The sequence below is a fragment of the Brachyhypopomus gauderio genome, chromosome 7, assembly GCF_052324685.1.
Source record: "Brachyhypopomus gauderio isolate BG-103 chromosome 7, BGAUD_0.2, whole genome shotgun sequence".
NCBI lineage: Eukaryota > Metazoa > Chordata > Actinopteri > Gymnotiformes > Hypopomidae > Brachyhypopomus > Brachyhypopomus gauderio.
This window is the reverse complement of record NC_135217.1, coordinates 19,066,855-19,091,319: the sequence shown is the minus strand read 5'-3', so window position 1 is coordinate 19,091,319 and position 24,465 is coordinate 19,066,855. Positions and strand designations below refer to the sequence as shown.

Here is a 24,465-nt window from a genome sequence, read left to right as displayed (position 1 = left end):
GAAGGTCCTGTCTCTGTCAGCAGTTTGGTATGTCCGTATTATACAATCTCAGCAAATACAGCACCTTCTGGAGATTGCAGTATGGTAATGATCATACTGATCCTAAGGAATAAACAGAGTTTGCAAAATCTCAATAAAATAGAACAATATTTGAAACTCCACTTGGATTTTCTTTGTTCTCCCTTTGATAAGAGCGCAAAAATGTAGATCTTCAGAATTTAAAAAATGATTCACAGAAGTGAAAGATATTTGTGATGTGTCAATTTTCATTTTTTGAAAGGTACTGAATGGTAGGGGACCCTCTGAAAGGTTCTGGGTGGTTGGGCCCCTCTGAAAGGTTCTGGGTGGTAGGGGAGCCTCTAAGGTTCTGGGTGGTAGGGGACCCTCCAATGTTCTGAGTGGTAGGGGACCCTCCAATGTTCTGAGTGGTAGGGGAGCCTCTAAGGTTCTGGGTGGTAGGGGGCCCTCTGTAAGGTTCTAATAATAATAATAATAATAATACATTTTATTTGATGGTGCCTTTCTGACACTCAAGGTCACCTTACATAATAACAATAATAAATAAAAATTAAGACAGAGAAAAGGTACAAATAAATTAAAATGTAAGGAAGGGCAGAGGAAGATTGGAAGTAGGCTTACTTGAGAGATAGAGCTGTGTGTCATCCGCGTAACAGTGAAAGTTTATATGATATTTACGGAAGATGTTACCAAGGGGGAGAAGATAGATTATGAAAAGAAGGGGGCCTAGAACAGAACCCTGAGGCACACCAGAAATTACAGGAGAAGGTTGAGAAGTTAAAGTTTTGAGCTGAATAAACTGCGGTTTGACAGATATGATTTGAACCATTGTAACGGTGTGTCAGTTATGCCGATGGAAGACAGTCTATGAAGAAGAGTGGAGTGACAGACAGTATCGAAAGCAGCGCTCAGATCTAAAAGAATAAGAATAGAAATTTTACCGGAATCAGCTGTGCAGAGGAGATCATTGGTGACTTTAACAAGTGCTGTTTCTGTGCTGTGAGAAGAACGGAAACCAGACTGAAATTTTTCATAAAGATCATTGTGTGACAGATATGAGTGAAGCTGAGCTGTTACAACTTTCTCAAGTATTTTTGAAATGAATGGGAGATTGGAGATAGGGCGTAGGTTATTAAAATCGGTAGGATCAGCACCAGGCTTTTGAAAAATTGGGTTAATAGCTGCAGTTTTCAAAACAGTCCCAGTTGTGAGAGAAGAGTGAATGATTGCAGTAATAAGAGGAAGCAGGGAAGGAATACAGGATTTTACCAGTTTAGTGGGAAGAGGGTCCAGTGAGCAGGTAGATGGCTTAGCCTTACTAATGAGATCATAGAGTTCTGAGGTAGGAGGAAGAGAGAAAGATGAAAAAGAAGTAGAAGAAAGAAAGGAAAAATTAAAATAATTAGGGATAGTCAATGTAGTAGACGGAGATTCGAAAGACTTGTAAATCTTCTTAATTTTCTCATTGAAAAATGACATAAGAGAATTGCAGAAAGAAGTAGAACAGAGATACGATGGAAGAGAGTCCGGAGCTTGCACAGTTTTTTTAATAAAATGCATACAATGAACTTGTGTCGCCATTCATAGAAATAATTAATCCAGTATAGAAGTCCGATTTAGCCTGTGATAGTGAGTCCTTATAGTGAAGCATATGGTCCTTATACTAGGGATGTCCCGAGCCAGCTTTTTGAACTCCCGATCCGATACCGATATTTATTTGCACTTCCGATCCGATACCGATATCGGCTGATACCGATATTGGCCTATCCGAGCATGTATTAAAGTTTAAAGTTATTTAGCCAACTTACTTTGTTGTCAAACTCAAATGTTGAAAAGCGTTTTATTCTTGATAACAAGTAGCCAGCTGAATTGGGTGTGTTTAAATAATACACAGTGGTTGGTAAGGAGAAACTGACCTGTTTATTTAGCAATTAATAAACTCAAAATAGACAAAATATTAAATAACAAACAGAAATAGCATCAGTAAACCAAGGATTAAAAAGCCACAAGTGCAAATAATATTGTAAATTATATTAAAAAAGCAAAACACACAACCTGAGTGGAAAATAGTCTATTAACAAATAGTCTATTAACATTAACATCCATCAGTGCTCTTGAACAAGTGTAAACCAAAGCTTAAAAAAATTCCGTGCACATATCGTAAACGAATTAAAAGCAAAATGCCTTCTACTCCACACTTTGCTGCTCCATCCCCATCTATACACTCCCTTCAATTCAAACGTTTCTGCCAGTGTTAGTTGTGTAGGACCTTTCTTTTTGTCTTCGGTTTTTTTTAGAAACTCGTCATGTTGTTTATGGTGGTATTTCGCTAAATGCTTGATTAGATTGGTTGTATTAAAAGTTCTTACAGCTTTACCACCACGCTTGACTTTACTGTGGCATATGTTGCACTCTACCTCTTCATCTTTGTCATCCTTTAAGGTAAAATAATCCCACACAACTGACATTTTTACCGATAACTTCAAATTTACACGGCGGTCCTAATGGTTAGGAGATGCCACGGAGCTAAATTGGGGAGACGCTATGCTCATGTGCTGAAGGTGTGCTGGAAAATGCGGACCGGATTTTACTCTCACTGGCAAAACCACAGCAAAAACTGGATCGGGAGTCTGGATCGGCATTTTCTCGTACCTGCCTATCCGATACCGATACGCATTTTTTGCTAATATCGGCGGCCGATCCGATCCAAATACCCTACCTTATACATGTCCTTATGAACGGATAAACCAGTTTTGCTAAACAATCGCTCATATTGTCGTCCCTTGGTTTTCAAGAGACGAAGCTCAGGTGTAAACCATGGGGCTGAGCATGAGAAGTGAACCATACGCGTTTTCAACGGGGCGAGAGATTCCAGAATGGCCTGAAGACCAGTGTTATATGATGACATTAGTTCATCAGGGACCATTTGATGTTGGAAATCCAAGTGGGAGATTATACTGGAGGACAGAGAGACAGAATAAATATCCTTAATATTACGGAAGGTGATGAGACGGGGAAGCTTCGTGATGAAGTGAGGCAAACTGACATTAATTACACTTTTGCACCGTGTAATGATTCTCAGTGCACTAGTTCCAGACATACAGATTATATGGACGCACAATAAGATCATGATGGAGATTACTGAAGAGGCTACACTGGTGGATGGGAAATTTAAATAGAAGAAACTTCCAGATGGAAGTACAAACACAAATAGTGTTATTTGCACTTTATGTAGGAAGGAGTTCGCTTATCACAGGAGCACTTCCACCCTTCGTTACCACCTCAACGCAAAACATGTTGGGGCTAACGCGCAGGTCAGTAATGATAACTTAGCTGCTAAATGTATTCCTAGTATGATAGGTTCACCAAACGTCCGTATTTCCCAGGACATGTCCGTATTTCACATCCTGTCCCGGGCGTCCCGGGTTTTTTAAAGTGAGGAAATGTCCTGTGTTGTGTATGGAGTAATTTATAAACTTCACTTCCCATAATGCCATGTTTTTAGGCGGGAGAAAGAACGCGCGTTAAAACCCTCCCCCCCAGTCAACTCTCTTCTGTAAGCGGCCATTAGGCACGGACATTCTACCTGTATGCTATTGATCGTAGTTAATAAACTTCAGTAGAATTGTTCAGAACTTCTATCTCCGCTTTCCATCAATGTGTACGCGTGATTTCATTCGGACACAACATCCTGGTTTTAAAATTACCTTCATTGGACCATTGAGACTGGATTAAACTTTCGCGAGTGGCCGTAACTCCGCATGCGTTTATACATGACGCGTCATATTATTTACAGTGTTGTTCGCTCTCTGTGGTCGAAGATAAAGGCTTACAAGAAGCGCTGCAAATTGCGTTAACTGATGCAAGTTACGAACTGCGGTCCAGAAAGACAATGTCGAAGAAAATCCAGCAGCTGTATGATGATGAAAGGGAAGTAAAACAGGTTATTGTGAAGAGCGCCACAAATGTGGCTCTGACTCGGGATCACTGGACCTCTGTTAGCAACAAGAATTATCTTGGTGTGACAGCTCATATACGGGGCTAGTATAAATGCCTCCTCCGTTCGCAGAGGTTTGCGCGAGGTGTGTGGAGTCGCATGCTACGGTCACTCGCGAAAGTATAACTAGCTCTATATGGGAGACGCGGAAATGCATTGCTAAAAGGGAGAGCTCTTATGTGATTTAGGAAGCCTGAATGTGGATCTTGTGTTTAAAAAATGTCTTTTATAGAATTCAATTTTTTCTTTGTTCAATTAATTGGTTCAACGCAGACAGATTTCTTCATAACTTATAATTAGTAGGCTTGAAAGTTACTGGATCGAGGCAGACAGTTCCCGGAACGCACCCTACAAAATGAAATAGTTCCCGAATCCTGTTCCGGCAGGATCCAGCTCAAATTAAGCCCTGGCTCTACAGTACAAAAGTAATTTTGTGAATCATAGCTTTTTCATTTTTTAAAACAACCATTTAACTCCTCATTGAAAAGTCACATTACATATACCAAACAACAAAAAGACTATAGATCCTTGTTCCTTGTGCATGTGATAAATTACATTCTGCACAGTTACCTCAGTATATGTCAACAGAAAATAACAATCATAGAACAATATATATCTATAGTCACCATGATAACAGTTTTCATGATAAGTGTTAGTATTTCAAAGTGCAAAAAGAGCAGAGCTCCTAGGCATGTTAAACCTGATGTGATTCGCTAAAATCTGTGCTCGTTATTTAAAAGGACTTCTGAGTTTAAGGATTTAGCTTTCTGCTAATTCAAAATGTTAAAAACGTTTGACTTTCTTCCTCTCTCTTTCATTTAAAGTGCAGGCACAGTAAGAAATGCACAAACATCTCCATCTTCAAGTAGAATCCATGTTGGGTTTTATTTTGGTCTGGAGGTCTGGCTGGCAGCTCTCAGTTGATCGGGAGGTTCTTCACAAACTCGCTTAGGCTCTTGCGGGTATTGGAAGGTTAAGAACCAGCGCAGTCCAGCAGCGCCGGACCCATGTGGGCATGAAGGGCTTGGCATAGGTGGACAGTGGCCCCCCTCACGCTTCCACCCCTGCCGTGGACCGTACCACTGTTGCTGGAGGTCCCCAGGAGGTACCAGAGCAGAGGGAGCACCTTCTGCTCAACCAGTTGTGGCTTGCAGGAGTAGAGTTCCCTAACCAGCTCTATAAAAAGAACATTTAAAAGGAACATTTATGTGAAATCTTCACATACATTGTAAAACAAGCTCACACTAACAATGGACATGACTGCCCTCCACTGTAATAGTTAAAACTGATTGTTGTAATATTTTCTACTCTGGAGCATCTGAGCTTTTGATATTTCTTCATGTGCCAGCATTTAATGTTCTCCAACGTATGACCCCCCATACAGACCACTTCTGAAAGCTGCTGAAAACATAAAAAGTCTATTCAGTTCAAATGAGTTACCGGGAACATGTTGCCCATGACCATATATGGGTTGTCCTCGCAGTCGGCCACCAGCTGATCAATGCGCTCCCTGAAGTCTTTTGAACCCAGCAGGCCTTGAGCTGCTTGACGTACTCTGTCTTGTCTGCAATGCTGTGGATGTGTGCTCTGCTGCTGTCTTTGCTGAACACACACAAGACAGAAAACACAAGGATTGGGTTATAGTGTCCAAACAGAAAATGAACAAGGCTGCAATCAAATTAAACCAACATCAACACCATCAAAAATTGCAAACATCAAAGCAGTTCCAATCAGGATGCACTTTTTTTTGTTGTTGTTTTGATTAACTGTTTAAATATTCACCTGCTGGCAAACTGATGAGGAGGTACGCATGACTCCACAGCTGGGATGGAGCGCCTGCCTCGAGCTGAAGGAGTATCCTGAGGCATCTCACCCAGACCCTAAAGCCACATCAACATCATGGAGTGATGATATTAAAGTCCACATGTTGCTTCATACTTTGATTTTATCCCAAAGGTTTCAAGCCGGTTCATTTTGAACCATTCTCGTTCTGATCCCAGTACTAACCTGGTTTCTTGGGAAAAGTCCTGTGCCAACTTGGAGACTGCAGGAATAATTCGCGTTGTGACGTCTTTCACCCCAGACAATAAGCGGCCAGCACCAATCTTCTCTACCACAGTAGCCAAGTGCCGAGCAGTACAATTTCTTACTGCAGCATTCAGATGACTTTTGAGGAAAACAGAAGGAAAAAAATTAGGGCATTCAAAAAAGAAATTAATAACTATTAATCCATCCAATCAATGTATACAGTACAACTTTTAGCTTCTATAAGAAACTTAATACCCTTATGTATGATCTAAGTGCACAATCAAATGAACATATTCTATTCGATGGCTTAGTTTGCACCAGTTAGTTTACATCTGTATTTTTTAAACAGAAAATGTTTGTATGTCCTTGGTAAGCTAGCTAACTAGCTTATTCTTTAACAGGTGTGAAGGGCAGTATGGATCAGCAGAGCGGAGATGGAACGCAATAAAAACAATATTTAAGTATTTAATTTAAGTATTTATTTAAGTATATTTAATTTAATTTAAGTATTTATTTAAGTATATTTAAGATAAATAACTAAAAATATTGATATGGGCCAGGGCAATATTTTGAAAGAACAATGGAGAAATAAAAACAGCAGAAAAAGCCAAAATCAGTGCTGTGTTAGATTCTTGTGACTGTTGTTGCTATCTGAAAGCCACAGTTTAAAGCTCACTGTAGGCTAACTGACCAGAGTCCTCCAGAAAGAAGGGGGTTCATGCTCCGAATGGGGGTGCAGTTCTGCACCATGCTGTCCAGAGCTGTGTCCACGTCCTGCCTGATGAAGCCATTGGACTCTGCTGCTTTGTGGAGGAGGACCTTAGATGTAGCCTCCACTTCCTGGTCCATCCCTTTCTGCAGGCTGGAGTACAACTCCCTCAAGGACACCACTGCCATGCGGGACACGGCAGAGCGCAGATTCCGCACCTGCAGGAAAGACGACGTTCCAGCTCGTTTCAGCCACATCCAACACTGCCACCGCCATCGTAATAAGTATAATCCACCACTGCAATGTTATGTAGGCCTAAATACCTTAATCACTAATTACAGTTAGATATGCCATCTGAATTTCAATTAGATGAGAAATGTTTTTATAAAAAAGGAATTTCAAAGTACTATGCTAACTCTGACTTGACTTTGTCAGCAACATCACCTGTAATGTGTACATGCTGATGGTGTCTGCCAATTTTAGAATTCAGACAGATACACAGTCAGCAAATGTAGTGGCTTACCTCTTGAATAAGAATAATGCAGACATCATGACGCCTGCTGCCAAGCACATGAGAGTGATGCTGAGCCAATCTACGGATGGAAATCAACCCTTCAATTTTCTTCTCCCTGTATGAAGATATTGGACATAGACACACACTGTAACCATCGGCTACTGAAAGAAAAAAATGCTACAAGAAAAGGGACAGAGAGGAAAAAACTTCACTAAATACATGCATACTTACCATATATGCAGAACACCATAAATGACTTGCTGTTTAACCTGCCCTAGCCAAATGCTTCAGAATTTTGCAGGTGTGACTTACCAGTCATCAGTGCTTAGCAGACTGAAGCTCTGAGTGAGAGCGAGGTCTGGATTGGAGAAGGGACGATCCTTCCTGGGAGCTCCTGGTTTGAGTTCATCTAGAGAGGAATACCAGAACCCAAACAAACTGACTAGGACTTTTAGGGCTACCAGCTCAACTTTGGTTCAAATCAGCTTGATGACTGACTGCAAAACATTATTCAATGTGGTGAACTAGATTTAAAACATTGTTGTGTAATGCAGTGTTAACAGCAAAGCAATTTACATGCAAGTGCAGTGATCACACATGAAGCGCTGAAGAGCAGGCAACACTCACTAGAACAGTTTGAGAGGGACGGACGTGCTCTGATAAGTCTGATAGCTCGTCTGCGTCGTGGCAGCATGTTTGTAGTAGGGACAGCCGTGGGGGGGCTGGGACGAAGCGGAGGACTCAAACTTTTGACGGGACTTCTGGGGGTGCGTGCGTTGCTGGGGCTCGAGGGCAAATCATCCAGGAGGACACCAGTCTTAGTCTGGGCTGGAACATTACTGTTCAGCTGCAGGTCTGATGGGAAGGAGGTTCACGGGTAAGCGGTAAGGTTAGGTTCTCAGGAAACAGCAGGGGAGCGTTTGCTGAGGTCAGCCGTTACCTTTCAGAGGTGCCGCGTCGTCTGGGCTCACGTCCCTCACCGTGTGCCTAAGGCTGCGCTTCATTCGCAGCGTGTTGTGACGCTCCGCCTGTGCGGCTGGCGCTTCTTGCTGCTCCAGACGAGGCTGACGCATCTTATATCTTGGAATCCTAGACACCTTTGTCCTCTCCTGGGAATACACACGTACGAATCACCACAAAACATGGAGGGATGATATTGAAGTCCACATGTTGCTTCATACTTTGATTCTATCCCAAAGGTTTCAAGCCGGTTCATTTTGAACCATGCTCTGTCCTTTAACTACTGGGTCTGGGACTACACTGTGCATGCCTTACTGTAAATACAATGTGTGGTGCCACGCACTGCCCTGTACTTTAGTATTTGTTTACAATATATGTCTACCATGACAGTTTAGGTGGTTTTTTAATTGCAGTCTGTTTCACCTAAAAGTTTTGTGAATAAGCTTTTTTTAGTGAGTAAACATGGGGCATAGTGGCTGAATGGGATAAAAAATCCTCATCATGTATCCAAACATGAATCGCTACCTCGGATTTCAGAGTGAGGACAGTGTCCCTGATGGTTGCCAGGTCTTTGGCAGGGATGTACTTTTCCACCATCTTATCAAAGTCGTGGTGGGAGGACAGGAACAGCAGCATACGCCGGCCCAAGCGCCTGAGACGAGGAACAGACCCCAAAACAGGAGAGAACCGTGAGTGAGGGATCCATGACTCACAGCACACCGATCATTTATCTTACCAGGGCACAATTTTACAAGGCCGTCTGTGTCTAGAAAACACGATAGTGCTTCTATTACTCTACAATTTAGCAGCATTTGCTGACTTCAGAGTATCAGACTAGGAGAGTAAAAGAATTAGCAAAAGATTACTATCTGGGAAACTGAATAAGCTTTGTAGAATTCTCGTTCTGATCACAGTACTAACCTGGTTTCTTGGGAAGAGTCCTGTGCCAACTTGGAGACTGCAGGAATAATTCGCTCTGCACCAATCTTCTCTGCCAAAGTAGCCAAGTGCCGAGCAGTACACTTTCTTACTGCAGCATTCAGATGACTTTTGAGGAAAACAGAAGGAAAAAAATTAGGGCATTCAAAAAAGAAGGTAATAACTATTAATCCATCCAATCAATGTATACAGTACAACTTTTAGCTTCTATAAAGAAACTTAATACCCTTATGTAAGATCTACAAGCACAATCAAATGATCATATTCTATTCGATGGCTTAGTTTCCACCAGTTAGTGTACATATGTATTTTTTAAACAGAAAATGTTTGTATGTCCTCTGTGAGCTAGCTAACTAGCCTATTATTTAAGCGGTGTGAAGGGCAGTTTGAATCAGCAGAGCGGAGATGGAACGCAATAAAAATAATATTTAAGAGGATAAATAACTAAAAATATTGATATAGGCCAGGGCAATATTTTGAAAGAACAATGGAGAAGTAAAAACAGCAGCCAAAATCAGTGCTGTGTTAGCTTCTTGTGACTGTTGTTGCTATCTGAAAGCCACAGTTTAAAGCTCACTGCAGGCTAACTGACCAGAGTCCTCCAGCGAGAAGGGCGTTCATGCTCCAAATGGGGGTGCAGTTCTGCACCATGCTGTCCAGAGCTGTGTCCACGTCCTGCCTGGTGAAGGCATTGGACTCCGCTGCTTTGTGGAGGAGGACCTTAGCTGTAGCCTCCACTTCCTGGTCCACTTTCTGCAGGCTGGAGTACAATTCAAGGACACCACCGCCATGCGGGACACGGCAGAGCGCAGGTGCAGCACCTGCAGGAAAGACGGCGTTCCAGCTCGTTTCAGCCACATCCAACACTGCCACCGCCATCATAATAAGTATAATCCACCACTGCAGTGTGTTATGTAGGTGGAAATACCTTAATCACTAATTACAGTAGATATGCCATCTGAATTTCAATTAGATGAGAAATGTGTTTATAAAAAAGGAATTTCAAAGTACTATGCTAACTCTGACTTGACTTTGTCAGCAACATCACCTGTAATGTGTACATGCTGATGGTGTCTGCCAATTTTAGAATTCAGACAGATACACAATCAGCAAATGTAGTGGCTTACCTCTTGAATAAGAATAATGCAGACATCATGAAGCCTGCTGCCAAGCACATCAGCGTGATACTGGGCCAATCTACGGATGGACATCAACCCTTCAATTTTCTTCTCCCTGTATGAAGATATTGGACATAGACACACTGTAACCATCGGCTACTGAAAGAAAAAAATGCTACAAGAAAAGGGACAAAGAGGAAAAAACTTCACTAAATACATACATACTTACCATATATGCAGAACACCATAAATGACTTGCTGTTTAACCTGCCCTAGCCAAATGCTTCAGAATTTTGCAGGTGTGACTTACCAGTCATCAGAACTAAGCAGACTGAAGCTCTGAGTGAGAGCGACAGGCCCGTAGCCAGCATTGTGATGGGGGGGATCTTTTCCCCCCAAAAGTGGACTTCTTTTGGCTCTCTACTCCAATGCCCCCTAAATATGCGAGCGCACTTCAAACCTTTTAATTTACACATATTTTATTAATTATAAGCAAGGTTGCTAACTTTTCAAAATCACTAGAACTGAGATTTGATTTGGGGGCGGGGGGGGAAGGGGGTGGTGTGTGTGTCAAACGTTGACGGGGAGGGGGGGGGTTATGTCTTATATGTTTCCTCGTTCGATCGCCGGTGGTTGGCGCCAGAGCGAACTAGTAACTCATTGAATCATAGATGTAGATCGGAGATAAATAAACATGATTTTTTTTTTTCAGCGTGAGAAATCGGATGTATGGCGTTTGAGCATGTGAAAACGGTCAAATGCGTGTGTCTTACGCTCATTGCGTGAGAGTTGGCAACACTGTTATAAGTTTGTTGTGAGTCTGTTGTTGCTGTCCTTATTTGTTTGTCTGTATATTCACCGGAGATTAACAATTCATTTATTGAATAGCCTACCTATCTTGAGGGGCATGTGTGTATGGAGGGAGGGTGCGGGGGCGGGGGGGGGGGGGGGAGAAATCGAACGAACCCTTCGATCCCCCCTGGCTACGGGCCTGGAGCGAGGTCTGGTTTGGAGAAGGACCGTAAAATCTGCTGCTCGTAGGGATCCTTCCTGGGAGTTCCTGGCTTGAGGTTATCTAGAGAGGAATACCAGAACCCAAACAAACTGACTAGGACTTTATTCAGCTTGAAGACTGCAAAACATTATTCAACATGGAGAACTAGATTTAAAACATTGATGTGTAATGCAGTGTTAACAGCAAAGCAATTCCAACCTCTGCCAACTACTCCTTCACACATGGCCAGAGAGTGGCTTAGGAGATAAATACTCGAATAAGTAAAAGAACAAGAGAGAGAAGAGGAGAGAACAAGAGAGAGGGAGAGAGAAAGAATAAGGTGGCAAGACACCTTTAACTTGAGAATGCAACAAGAGACCGAGAGACAAGAGAAAGGGCTGAGAACGTACCGGCATAACCAAAACGAATCAGCAATGATCCGTCTCCAAAAGCTTTCTTAAGAAGCCATGGCAACAGGTGAATCATTGCTGATTGCGTGGATGTAGTCTAGGGCTGACTCGGGTGCCCCTAGTGGAGGTAGATGGTGTGGCATCCGAGCCAGCCCTGACAATTAAATCCTTTAGAATCCCAAATCTTTGTAAAAAAAAAAAAAAGCTAAAGTAAACAGTTACACTATATAAAATGCATTTACATCTATCAAATTAAATTAAATTCTCTCAACCTGAGACAACTGGTTTGTTCACAACAGAAGTAAACTTAACAATAAAACCTCTATTCTTAATTAAATAAATCAAATACCCAGTCTGGTAGACATTCAGGAACTTCAAGTATTTTCTTAAATTCCATACTGGTATGCAGAGCAGCTTATGCAGTCTCTAACATCTGACATGTAAGTGCAGTTTACGTCAACCTCAGGCTGCCTGAAGGACATACTTACCTTTACCTGTTAGAGAGCAAACGTGATACTCAGACACGTGGCTAATAAATCTTACAAGCTCAGACTGCTTTTTAGTGTTGTCTACTCTGGACAGAGTGGATTAGAAGTATCAGAGAAGAACGAAGCTTGTACAGAAGTGGAAGAGGATCAAAGATCAGTCAAATTAGCGTTACCATGTAGATATTATGGTTTTCAAATTAGATGTCAGTAAAGAACCGCCCTGACAACCTCCTGATTGACATCAGTGTTGCCGACATTCTGACTTTATATTTTTCTCATTCCCATTGATTCTCTTTATCTCTATTTGTTCCCTCAGAGAGAGAGAGATAGAGGGAGAGAAAGAATGAGAGAGAGAGAGAGAGAGAGAGAGAGAGAGAGAGAGACCACTGGGTGGTGCTAGCGAATCTCCCAAGAGTCTGTAAGAATAAAAACCATATAAACAGTTGTGCGTACATGTATTTTTAATGTGAGAACATGTAAAGTAAAATTTACACTTATATGTTCACTTTTTGAAAATGTACACACAACTGTATTTTTTAACTTAAAGTCCCATTGAAAATTTCACAGATATTTGGATAAATACGTATGTACATTAATTCATTTTAACTGTACAGCTACAAATTTACAGAGCTCACTACCTGTTAAACAACTTCAAAATCTGCCCACCTTGATTTTTGCAACACTTACCTCAGTATACTTGTTGCAGAACTTATTTGTGCACTTGTACAGGTTAACACCAGGGCAGCATAATGACGTGTCATTAGTTATTTCTGCTTAGAATCTGTGTTTTATTTATATATGAGAGTGATCAGTAATGAGATGTTACACTGGTATAATTCAGCTACTTGTGTTCGGTTGTTGAAGAGGCAAACCATGAAAGGTTGAGTTGCAGAATGACCCTCTCTGAGTATATTCAGAATTACTCTCTCTAAGTATGTTCAGAATGACCCTCTTTGAGTATATTCAGAATGACCCTCTCTCAGAATGACTCTCTTTGAGTATGTTCAGAATGACTCTCTCTGAGTATATTCAGAATGACTCCCTCTCTGAGTATATTCATGACCCTCTTTGAGTATAGTCACGTAGTCCCCGTACTAGTTGCTGTCGTTTCTGGTATTTGGAAAACATACATTTCAGCTGCACAGAGCATCCACCCAGTCAGAGCAGAAGAATCTGTTGCTTTGAGAGAGAGCAGGAAGAGAGATCGCACGCACGCACACGCACGCACACGCACGCGCACGCACGCACGCACGCACGCACGCACGCACGCACGCACATTGATTTGCCCCATGTCCCTGATACAGTAAACATGTATCGTACAGGTTAAGACCAGGGCAGCAGAGTTTGGGGTGTTGTTGGGGTTAATGGAATTTATGTTGTTCAGATAATACGATGTGTCATTAGTTATTTTTGTTTAGAATCTGTAATTTATTTATATATGAGAGTGATTAGTAATGAGAAGTTACACTCTGGTATAATCCAGCTACTTGTGTTCGGTTGTTGAAGAGGCAAACTATGAAAGCTTTAGTTGCAGAATAACACTTTCTGAGTATATTCAGAATAACCCTGCCTGAGTATATTCAGAATGACTCTCTGAGTATTTTCAGAATGACCTTGTTGTCGTGGAAATTTCCTGAAAATAGATAAGGACTCAGACGTGGTTAAAAGAGAGTTTTATTACAAAAGTAAAAAAGCATGAGAGTCTCGTCTAGAACAAAAACTCTGAGGAGAGAGGGCAATCCAATCTCCTTTATTCCATAGTTATCACATGTTTACAGTTCATTTGGGCACACTGAGAACCTGAGGGGGGGGGGAATGCACAGCAGACAGCTTTCATCTTACATGTGTATTCCTCCTAATATGGATCGTTCCTGTTTTTAACAGAACACAGAAAGAGCTGATGGTCAACACAGGGATGACAGATATAACATAGTACTTTCTGTCTCTACACATTCTCATGACGCCGGTTACACACAAACAAGGACATGATTACAAATGAATCACTGAACCGAATCACTGACCAACCTTATTCACAGTTTTTCTGCTAATGTACTAAATCATAATGTTCTTATGTGATCTTAAATGACATTAGCAAATTTCCCTCACATTGTCTAAGTATATTCAGAATGATCCTCTAAGTATATTCAGAATGGCACATGTGATCAGGTAATCATGTGATTCCTTTACTAGTTGCAGTCGTTTCTGGCACTTGGACAACATACAATTCAGCTGCACAGAGCATCCACCCAGTCAGAGCAGAAGAATCTGTTGCTTTGAGAAAGAGAAGGAAGATAAACCACACACACACACACACACACACACACACACACACACACACACACACACACACACACACACACACACACACACACACACACACACACACACACACACATCTCCTCCTTTAGGGAACATGCAGGTGATTGAATAACTCATATGTAGCCTTAAAGTGGTAAATACTGGTATGCAGAACAGCTTATGCAGTCTGTAACATCTGACATGTGCGTGCAATTTAAGTCAACCTCAGGTTGCCTGAGGGACATACTCACCTTTACCTGTTAGAGAGCAAACGTGATACTCAGACACGTGGCTAATAAATCTTACAAGCTCAGACTGCTTTTTAGTGTTGTCTAGTCTGGACAGAGTGGATTAGAAGTATCACAGAAGAAAGAAGTTTGTACAAAAGTGGAAGAGGATCAAAGATCAGTCAAATTTGCGTTACCATGTAGATATTATGGTTTTCAAATTAGATGTCAGTAAAGAACCGCCCTGACAACCTCCTGATTGACATCAGTGTTGCCGACATTCTGACTTTATATTTTTCACATTCCCATTCATTCTCTTTATCTCTATTTGTTCCCTCAGAGAGAGAGATAGAGGGAGAGAAAGAATGAGAGAGAGAGAGAGAGAGAGAGAGAGAGAGAGAGAGAGAGAGAGAGACCACTGGGTGGTGTTAGTGAACCTCCCAAGAGTCTGTAACAATAGAAACCATATAAACAGTTGTGTGTACATGTATTTTTAATGTGATGTAAACTGAAATTTACACTTGTATTTTTGAAGTGAGAACAAAAATCTGAACATAAATGTTCACTTCATGAAAATGTACACACAAATGTATTTTTAAACTTGAAATACAGATATTTAAACTTCACAGATATTTAAATAAATGCATGTATAATTATTTGTACATTAATTCATTTTCACTGTACAACTACAAATTTACAGAGTTCACCACGTGTTAAATATGTTAGAAAAACTTCAAATATGCCCTCCTTGATTTTTGCAACACTTATCTCAGTATACTTGTTGCAGAACTGATTTGTGCACTTGTACAGGTTAACACCAGGGCAGCCCAGTGGGGGTGTTCGGAATAATGGAATTTATGTTGTTAAGATAATACGACGTGCCATTATTTATTTCTGTTTAGAATCTGTGTTTTATTTATATATGAGTGTGATTAGAATGAGAATTTACAATCTTGTATAATCCAGCTACTTGTGTTTGGTTGTTGAAGAGGCAAACTATGAAAGCTGAGTTGCAGAATAACACTTTCTGAGTATATTCAGAATAACCCTGTCTGAGTATATTCAGAATGACTCTCTCTGAGTATGTTCAGAATAACCCACTCTGATTGTATTCTGAATGACCCTCTCTGAGTATATTCAGAACGACCCTCTCTGAGTATGTTCAGAATTACCCACTCTGACTGTATTCTGAATGACCCTCTCTGAGTATATTCAGAATGACCCTCTCTGAGTATGTATGAATCTGTTGCTTTGAGAAAGAGAAGGAAGAGAAACTACACACACACACACACACACACACACACACACACACACACACACACACACACAGTGATGTCGGTAACGCGTTACTTAGTAACGCGTTACTCTAATCTTACCACTTTTTTCGGTAACGAGTAATATAACGCGCTACTATTTCCAGTCCAGTAATCAGATTAAAGTTACTTATCCAAATAACTGTGCGTTACTATTTTTATTTTCCCTAGTAAAAATATATATTTTTGCTTTCTTCTTGGCTCAGTTCTACTTTTGCCTCTGACCGTAGCGCTCGACTCCGCACGCTGCGCGCGACCCTGTGAGAGCACGAGCACGTTTTACAAGTCATTTTTTACAGTGTCCTCCTGTAACGATATGTGGTAGTATAAAGAAATGCCCCTCAAAAACAGGGGAAGGAACATTTACCTGACCAATTTTAATGTTGCTTTCTGTTTCAGGTTTGAAAAGTGCTCGAATTTTGACTAATGTAGCCTACTTTAAAATGCTTGAAATTTTAATGGTATTTCGTTTCACAAGCTGTCTGACTGAACAATTCGCTTGTATTATGTTTACAAATAAATTTACAAATAATACCGCGCAGCTACACAAACGTAATGTCAGGAGATACTGTAGCGACTACTGCTCCTCACGGCGAGTCTTGCCCTTTAAGTGACGCTGGGGGGGCGGGGTCTGCGCGCGCCAGGGTTGCGTTATCAATAAAGTTTCCCTCCTCTGGATTTTTGGATTAAGCAGTTTCTGCATTGGTTACCGAACCTGCTTCAATTGTTACTGTTAAAAATGCACTTCCAATAAAGTGAGTATTGGAAAAATTTATTTTGCTGCTGAATGTAACTACTAAAGTAACTTGTAATCTAACTTAGTTACTTTTAAAATCAAGTAATCAGTAACGTAACTAAGTTACTTTTTAAAGGAGTAATCAGTAATCAGTAATCGGATTACTTTTTCAAGGTAACTTAGCCATCACTGCACACACACACACACACACACACACACACACACACACACACACACACACACACACACACACACACACACACACACACACACACACACACACACCTCCTTTAGGGAACATGTAGGTGATTGATTAGCTCATATGTAGCATTAAGTGGTAAGGAGTCAAAAACTGAATAAATAATTCTACAATAATTTAATTTACATTTTTTCTTTGGCTTGAATTCCATACTGGTATGCAGAACAGTAGCAGCTGATGGTTTAGATACTGTTAGTGTGTATTGATTCGCCCCATGTCCCTGATACAGTAATCATGATAAGACAAGGCATGGAGTCAACCTGCAACTGTTTAAAAATGTAAGGAAAGTGAAATAAATAGAAAATGTCTAAAAGGCTGTAATTAAAATAATTTCTCTCTCTTGAATTCCATACTGGTATGCAGAACAGCTTATGCAGTCTCTTAACATCTGACATGTAAGTTAAATTTATGTCAACCTCAGGCTGCCTGAGGGACATACTCACCTTTACCTGTTAGAGAGCAAACGTGATACTCAGACACGTGGCTAATAAATCTTACAAGCTCAGACTGCTTTATAATGTTGTCTAGTCTGGACAGAGTGGATTAGAAGTATCAGAGAAGAATGAAGCTTGTACAGAAGTGGAAGAGGATCAAAGATCAGTCAAATTAGCGTTACCACGTAGATAATATAGTTTTCCTAAAGAACTGCCTTGACAACCTCCTGATTGACATAACTGTTGCCGACCTTCTGACTTTATATTTTTCACCTTCCCATTCATTCTCTTTATCTCTATTCTATTAAATCATTTTTTTATATCAGTCTGTGTGTAATGAATGAGTATAATATACAAGTTTCACTTTTTGACTGGAATTAGTGAAATAAATCAACTTTTTCATGAAATTCAAATTTTATGACCAGCACCTGCACTGCCCATAAATAAATAAATATATATATATATATATATATAATTATTCCTCATATTTATTACAATCTCAATTGAATCCATACACATTCCATGCACATTCATGAGGATTAATGTGTCTCTCTTTGGGGTCCATTCACCATATTGATCTTGCTCTTCTTGTTTGGGGACATGGTTGAGGATAGTGGGCTAGGGGTGGCCTTGGGTTATAAGTGAGAGGCACAGCTATGTTGATGGATCAATGTGTTATGTTAAGTGGCTTTTAGACAATGCTAGTGATGGGCTGCAATTTAAAATGAGCCGTTTTGTCCACTGAGTGGTGCTAGTGAACCTCCCAAGAGTCTGTAAGAATAAAAACCATATGAACAGTTGAGTGTACTTGTATTTTTAAGGTGAGAACATGTAAACAAAAAAATTACACTTGTATTTTTGAGGTGAGAACAAAATTTTGAACATAAGTGTTCACTTCATGAACATGTACACACAACTGTATTTTTAAACTTGAAAAACAGATATTTAAACTTCACAGATATCTAGACAAATGCATGTATAATTATTTGTACATTAATTCATTTTTAATGTACTACAAATTTACAGAGCTCACCACCTGTTAAATATGTTAGAAAAACTTCAAATATGCCCTCCTTGATTTTTGCAACACTTATCTCAGTATACTTGTTGCAGAACTGATTTGTGCACTTGTACAGGTTAAGACCAGGGCAGCAGAGTTTGGGGTGTTGTTGGGGTTAATGGAATTTATGTTGTTCAGATAATACGATGTGTCATTAGTTATTTTGGTTTAGAATCTGTAATTTATTTATATATGAGAGTGATTAGTAATGAGAAGTTACACTCTGGTATAATCCAGCTACTTGTGTTTGGTTGTTGAAGAGGCAAGCTATGAAAGCTTGAGTTGCAGAATTACACTTTGTGAGTATATTCAGAATTACTCTCTCTGAGTATATTCAGAATGACTCCCTCTCTGAGTATATTCAGAATTACTCTCTCTGAGTATATTCAGAATGGCACATGTGATCCCTTTACTAGTTGCTGTCATTTTTGGCATTTGGACAACATACAATTCAGCTGCACAGAGCATCCACCCAGTCAGAGCAGAAGAATCTGTTGCTTTGAGAAAGAGAAGGAAGAGAAACCACACACACACACACACACACACACACACACACACACACACACACACACACACACACACTCACCTCCTCCTTTAAGGAACATGCAGGTGATATTTTTTACTCATATGTAGCATTAACGTGGTAAGAAGCCAAAGTGAATCAATAATTCTAAAATAATTTAATTTACATTTTTTTCTTTGGCTTGAATTCCATACTGGTATGCAGAACAGGAGCAGCTGATGGTTTAGATACTGTTAGTGTGTATTGATTCGCCCCATGTCCCTGATACAGTAAACATGATAAGTCAAGGCATGGAGTCAACCTGCAACTGTTTAAAATTAGAAAGAAAGTGAAATGAATTTTTAAAAATGTCTAAAATGCTTTAATTAAAATATTTCTGTTTCTTTAATTCCATCCTGGTATGCGGAACAGCTTATGCAGTCTCTAACTGCTATCTGACATGTAAGTGCAATTTATGTTAACCTCAGTCTGCCTGATGGACAACCTCACGTTTACCTGTTAGAGAGCAAACGTGATACTCAGACATGTGGCTAATAAATCTTACAAGCTCAGACTGCTTTATAATGTTGTCTACTCTGGACAGAGTGGATTAGAAGTATCAGAGAAGAACGAAGCTTGTACAGAAGTGGAAGAGGATCAAAGATCAGTCAAATTAGCGTTAACATGTAGATAATATAGTTTTCCTAAAGAACTGCCTTGACAACCTCCTGATTGATATCAGTGTTGCCGACCTTCTGACTTTATATTTTTCACATTCCCATTCATTCTCTTTATCTCTATTTGTTCCCTCAGAGAGAGAGAGAGAGAGAGAGAGAGAGAGAGAGAGAGAGAGAGAGAGAGAGAGAGAGAGAGAGAGAGAGAGAGAGAGAGAGAGAGAGAGAGAGAGAGAGAGAGAGAGAGAGAGATTTCAGCATGTCACATTAGGACTGGTTAGTTTTGCATACATACTTTGTTACATTACCAAAACATATTCACTCACAAGCCAGTTTATGAGGTACACCTGTTTAACTGCTTGTTAATGTAAATATCTAATGAGCCAATCATATAGCATCAACTAACACCAGTTATCTGTGTTTCATTTATTCTTATTTTAAGCTATGAAAATACCAGGGAGAAAACAAAGAAAAAGTCAAAATTTTACTAATTGTGGGAACCACGATGCCACAAAGCGGATGAACATGACTGTAAAAATGATACATCAGTGATAAGTTACGCTGGTAAGTTTTGTTAGGTAACATGAGGAAATGGGGATTTTCAGCATGTAAATTTGGTTTCATCTGACATCTCCAGCATATCAACCTCAGGTACTTCCTCTTAGAGTGCGAACCTGACTCACCTCATCATCAGATCTCTGGCCAATAAATCTTACATGCTGGTATGAACTAGAAGTAATGTGGTTTACTGGAGCTGAAGTGCAGCTGTTACCACTGAGAGTGGTTGTGACGTTGGGGGCGTGGATAAGGACGAGTCACGGAGTCCTATCTCCTTAGCACGAACGCAACTTTTAATGAATACAAAAAAACGCAGACAGCGCACGTGGAACACATACAACATTCGAACGTGACCGACTCTGACAAAGATGAGCACGGGACACTCAGACACAACCACACCCACGAAGATCCACAGACGCAGACGACTAGACGTAGACAACATAAACACACGCCCAAAGGGGAGGGGTCAGGGGCTGTAGCGTGACAGTGGTAAGAAGAGTTAGTGGGCACCTGGTGGGACATTGTAATGTGGTATCAGGGATCAGATTTGGATCCACTCTTATCCGTAAGCAGAAAACAAAATGTCTTATCATTGATATGATAAATCCAGATGTTAATTTAAAACATTTTTGTCACACGTGTAACTTGGACACAGAGGGTCAGACATTTTATCATACGGGTGATTTATCATACGGGTTGCACAGGATTTCTGTAGCGTGTCTGCAGACAGAGATGGTGACCAAATCACATGGGGCGCAGGCACAGGGGTAAACTGAGGCGCAATCTGAAGAGTCCAGAGTCAAGTGTCAATCCTCCTAAACGGCCTGTTCAGAAAGAGCAGAATCGTGAGTCAGGCAACCGAACAGAACGGTAACCGGGAGAGCCAGACAATAGAATGCTGATAGGCTGATAGAAGGCTGATAGGCTGATGAATGCTTCCTGCTAAAATAGATATAATCTCTCCAGTGTGTCCTGAGTCTTCCCGGGGGTCTCCTCCCAGCTGGACACACCTGGAGTGCCTCCCTAGGGAGGCACCCAGGTGGCAACCGGACCAGATGCCTGAACCAGCTCAAGTGGCTCCTCTCTACATGGAGGAGCAGCAACTCAACTCCGAGCCTCTCCCGGTTGGTCGTGCTCTATACCTTATCTCTAAGGGAGAGCCTGGACACCCTGCAGAGAAAACTCATTTCGGTCACTTGTATTTGCAATCTCATTCTTTCAGTCACTACCCAGAGCTCGCGATCATAGTTGAGAGTCAGAATGTAGATTGACCAGTAAATCGAGAGCTTTGCCTTATGGCTCAGCTCTCTCTTCACCACAGCGGTCCGGTACAGCGTCCGCAACACTGCAGCCGCAGCACCGATCCGCCTGTCAATCTCTTGTTCCATCCTTCCCTCACTCGAGAACAAGAACCGAGATACTTGAACTCCTCCACTTGAGGCAAGGACTCACTCCCGACCCAGAGCGGGAGCTCCACCCGAAGACGACTTCAACAAATAAATGTTCAACTAAATGACATTCTCATCTCAGAGCCAGTCACACTAAATCATTTAGACTAAACTAACAAACCAAACTTAGTGTGTGTGTGCCCTTCAGTATGAGCAGGGGAAGCAACATGCTGAGCTGAATCAAAACAAACAAACACACACTTCTCAGATCTTGAGCAACCGCACAGTTAATAACACAGTAACAATACAGTAGTAGACGTTGCAGAGATTAGAATGCGTAATTCATTCATTTCAGGGTGTGTCAACTGACAGCATTGAATTCCATATAATCAAATGATGAGACAAAAAATATAGTAATAAAAACATTATGCAAATGCCTTTCTCTAACCCCCAAGGACCCTGCTGGTAATGTGGTGGCAAAGCCTGGTTTTGTAGAAACTGATACACACTCACTGTACTCAGATAACCAGAGTGAACACAGCGAGGAGACACACTGCCTATGGTTTGGTGTCTGCCTGCTAGAAGGTACTGTAGTCTACAGATTCTAGTGTGATATGATTACCCTAGCGTGGTAACCCTGGATACTGGTTTCTAAGATGGCTAAACAGTCAAACATCTTTCTAATCTCAGTTTCTACGCCCTGACCTTTTAATCCCTTTAATGAATCTGCACTATAATCCTTTACTATTATGATTCATACCCAGAGTCCTGCAAACCTACATTTATATGTCACACGCAAGTGCAGCTGAACTGCCCTGACAACTTACCTGATAATAGTGTTGGTGACCTGATGACTGTTCCCTAATACAGAGAGAGAGAGAGAGAGAGAGAGAGAGAGAGGGAGAGACAGAGAGGGAGAGTGAAATAGAGAGAGAGAGTGAGAGAGAGAGAAGCTTATTGGGGTCACGGGGGTGCTGGAGCCAATTCCAGCATCTCCGGGCATAGGCAGGTACACCACGGGCAGGTCGCTAGTCCACCACGACCTATCATGTTTCTTTAGGATTAATTTCTTATGCATACATAATTAGAACATATATTATATCTCTGCATGTTTTATTGTCTGAATTCATAAGCCAATTATTTAAGGTTGGATTCAGTTAATTGGTGCCATTAAAAATTGAAACCTGATTGATTTAACTGATATTATATTACATTAATTATAATGCCTCCAACGTAATATTAGATTATTATTATAATTATTATAATATAAATTATTATTTTCAACGCACGTGTGCGTTGGCCTGCCCATGGTGTACCTGCCTTCGCCAGATGATGTTGGGATTGGCTCCCCATGACCTCGACTAGTGGGATTAAGCAGTAAAGATAATGAATGGATGGATATTATTTTTAAAGTAATAATTTTTAGGTTCCCACAATTACTCTTTTTGTTTGTTTTCTCGCTGGTCTCATTTCTTCCTTTTGGGTTTGTTCTGTTCTGCCTCCTTGTTTTCATCACCCCTTGTTCTTTTTACCTTATTTTTATTATTATTATTGTACAGTTGCAACTTTGCCATGGTATGGGTCATGCATACGTCAGTGAACCTCAGGACTATGTCACTGGAACTTTAATTACTTCCAATCTTTGTTGAACACATTTGAGGGAGGAAGTGATGTGGGTTCACCATGTGGGAGTGGAAGTGCAGGTCGGAGCAATGCCTTTCAGGAAACAACAATGTCTTTCAGGAAACAACAATGCCTTTCAGGTGACAGGTGTGAATTAGATGGTCTCAGATGATCTATGGAAACAGACACTCTGGGAGTGTGGAATGTTACTTATTTGGTATGGATAGAGCTTGAATTGCTATGTGATAAAGGTATAGACTAAATATATTAAATATTACATCCATACATCCAATACAAACTCTCTTGATGGTATCTCTGGGATGATGTGACATTACTGGTAGCAGTGTGATATCACCAGTAGCAGTATGACATCACCAGTAGCAGTGTGACATCACTGATAGCAGTGTGACATTATGGGTAGCAGTATGACATCACCGGTAGCAGTGTGACATCACCGGTAGCAGTGTGACATCACTGGTAGCAGTGTGATATCACCGGTAGCAGTATGACATCACCAGTAGCAGTGTGACATCACTGATAGCAGTGTGAGATTATGGGTAGCAGTATGACATCACCGGTAGCAGTGTGACATCACCGATAGCAGTGTGACATTATGGGTAGCAGTATGACATCACCAGTAGCAGTGTCACATCACTGATAGCAGTGTGACATTATGGGTAGCAGTGTGACATCACTGGTAGCAGTGTGATATCACTGGTAGCAGTGTGATATCACTGGTAGCAGTATGACATCACCGGTAGCAGTGTGACATCACTGATAGCAGTGTGACATTATGGGTAGCAGTGTGACATCACTGGTAGCAGTGTCACATCACTGATAGCAGTGTGACATTATTGGTAGCAGTGTGACATCACTGGTAGCAGTGTCACATCACTGGTAGCAGTGTGACATTATGGGTAGCAGTATGACATCACTGGTAGCAGTGCCACATCACTGATAGCAGTGTGACATTATGGGTAGCAGTATGACATCACTGGTAGCAGTGTTACATCACTGATAGCAGTGTGACATTATGGGTAGCAGTGTGACATCACTGGTAGCAGTGTGACATCACTGATAGCAACATGACATCACCAGTAGCAGTCTCCCCACCATCCAGGATATCTACCATAACCATAATAATGCACTCAGTATCATTAAGGTCCATCTGCTACCCTCTGGCAGAGGTTATAGGAGTTTACCACCACACACAAAGAG

The 24,465-nt window shown here is 40.9% G+C and overlaps 1 protein-coding gene across 1 annotated transcript; it reads right to left on the bottom strand.

Annotated features, from left to right (window-relative positions):
- Nucleotides 1-5,513: 5,513 nt before the first annotated feature.
- LOC143519752 (uncharacterized) lies at nucleotides 5,514-22,977 on the bottom strand. The gene is made up of 13 exons (XM_077013502.1): nucleotides 22,941-22,977; nucleotides 11,271-11,415; nucleotides 9,758-9,925; nucleotides 9,148-9,273; nucleotides 8,752-8,878; nucleotides 8,207-8,375; nucleotides 7,894-8,121; nucleotides 7,579-7,675; nucleotides 7,276-7,381; nucleotides 6,735-6,970; nucleotides 6,023-6,181; nucleotides 5,798-5,895; nucleotides 5,514-5,617 (listed from the first exon to the last, which is right to left on the bottom strand). The coding sequence occupies exons 1-13, from the start codon at nucleotides 22,975-22,977 to the stop codon at nucleotides 5,514-5,516; spliced, it is 1,800 nt and encodes a 599-aa protein (XP_076869617.1).
- Between the last annotated feature and the right edge of the window lie 1,488 nt (nucleotides 22,978-24,465).

Coding starts and splice junctions, on each gene's coding strand:
- LOC143519752 (XM_077013502.1), bottom strand. CDS start 22,977: ATGGGGAGCCAATCCCAACATCATCTGGCGAAGGCAG. Junction 11,416..22,940: donor ACATCATCTGGCGAAGGCAG/GTACACCATGGG, acceptor AATGTTTTGCAG/TCTTCAAGCTGAATAAAGTC. Junction 9,274..9,757: donor CTTCTCGCTGGAGGACTCTG/GTCAGTTAGCCT, acceptor TTTCCTCAAAAG/TCATCTGAATGCTGCAGTAA.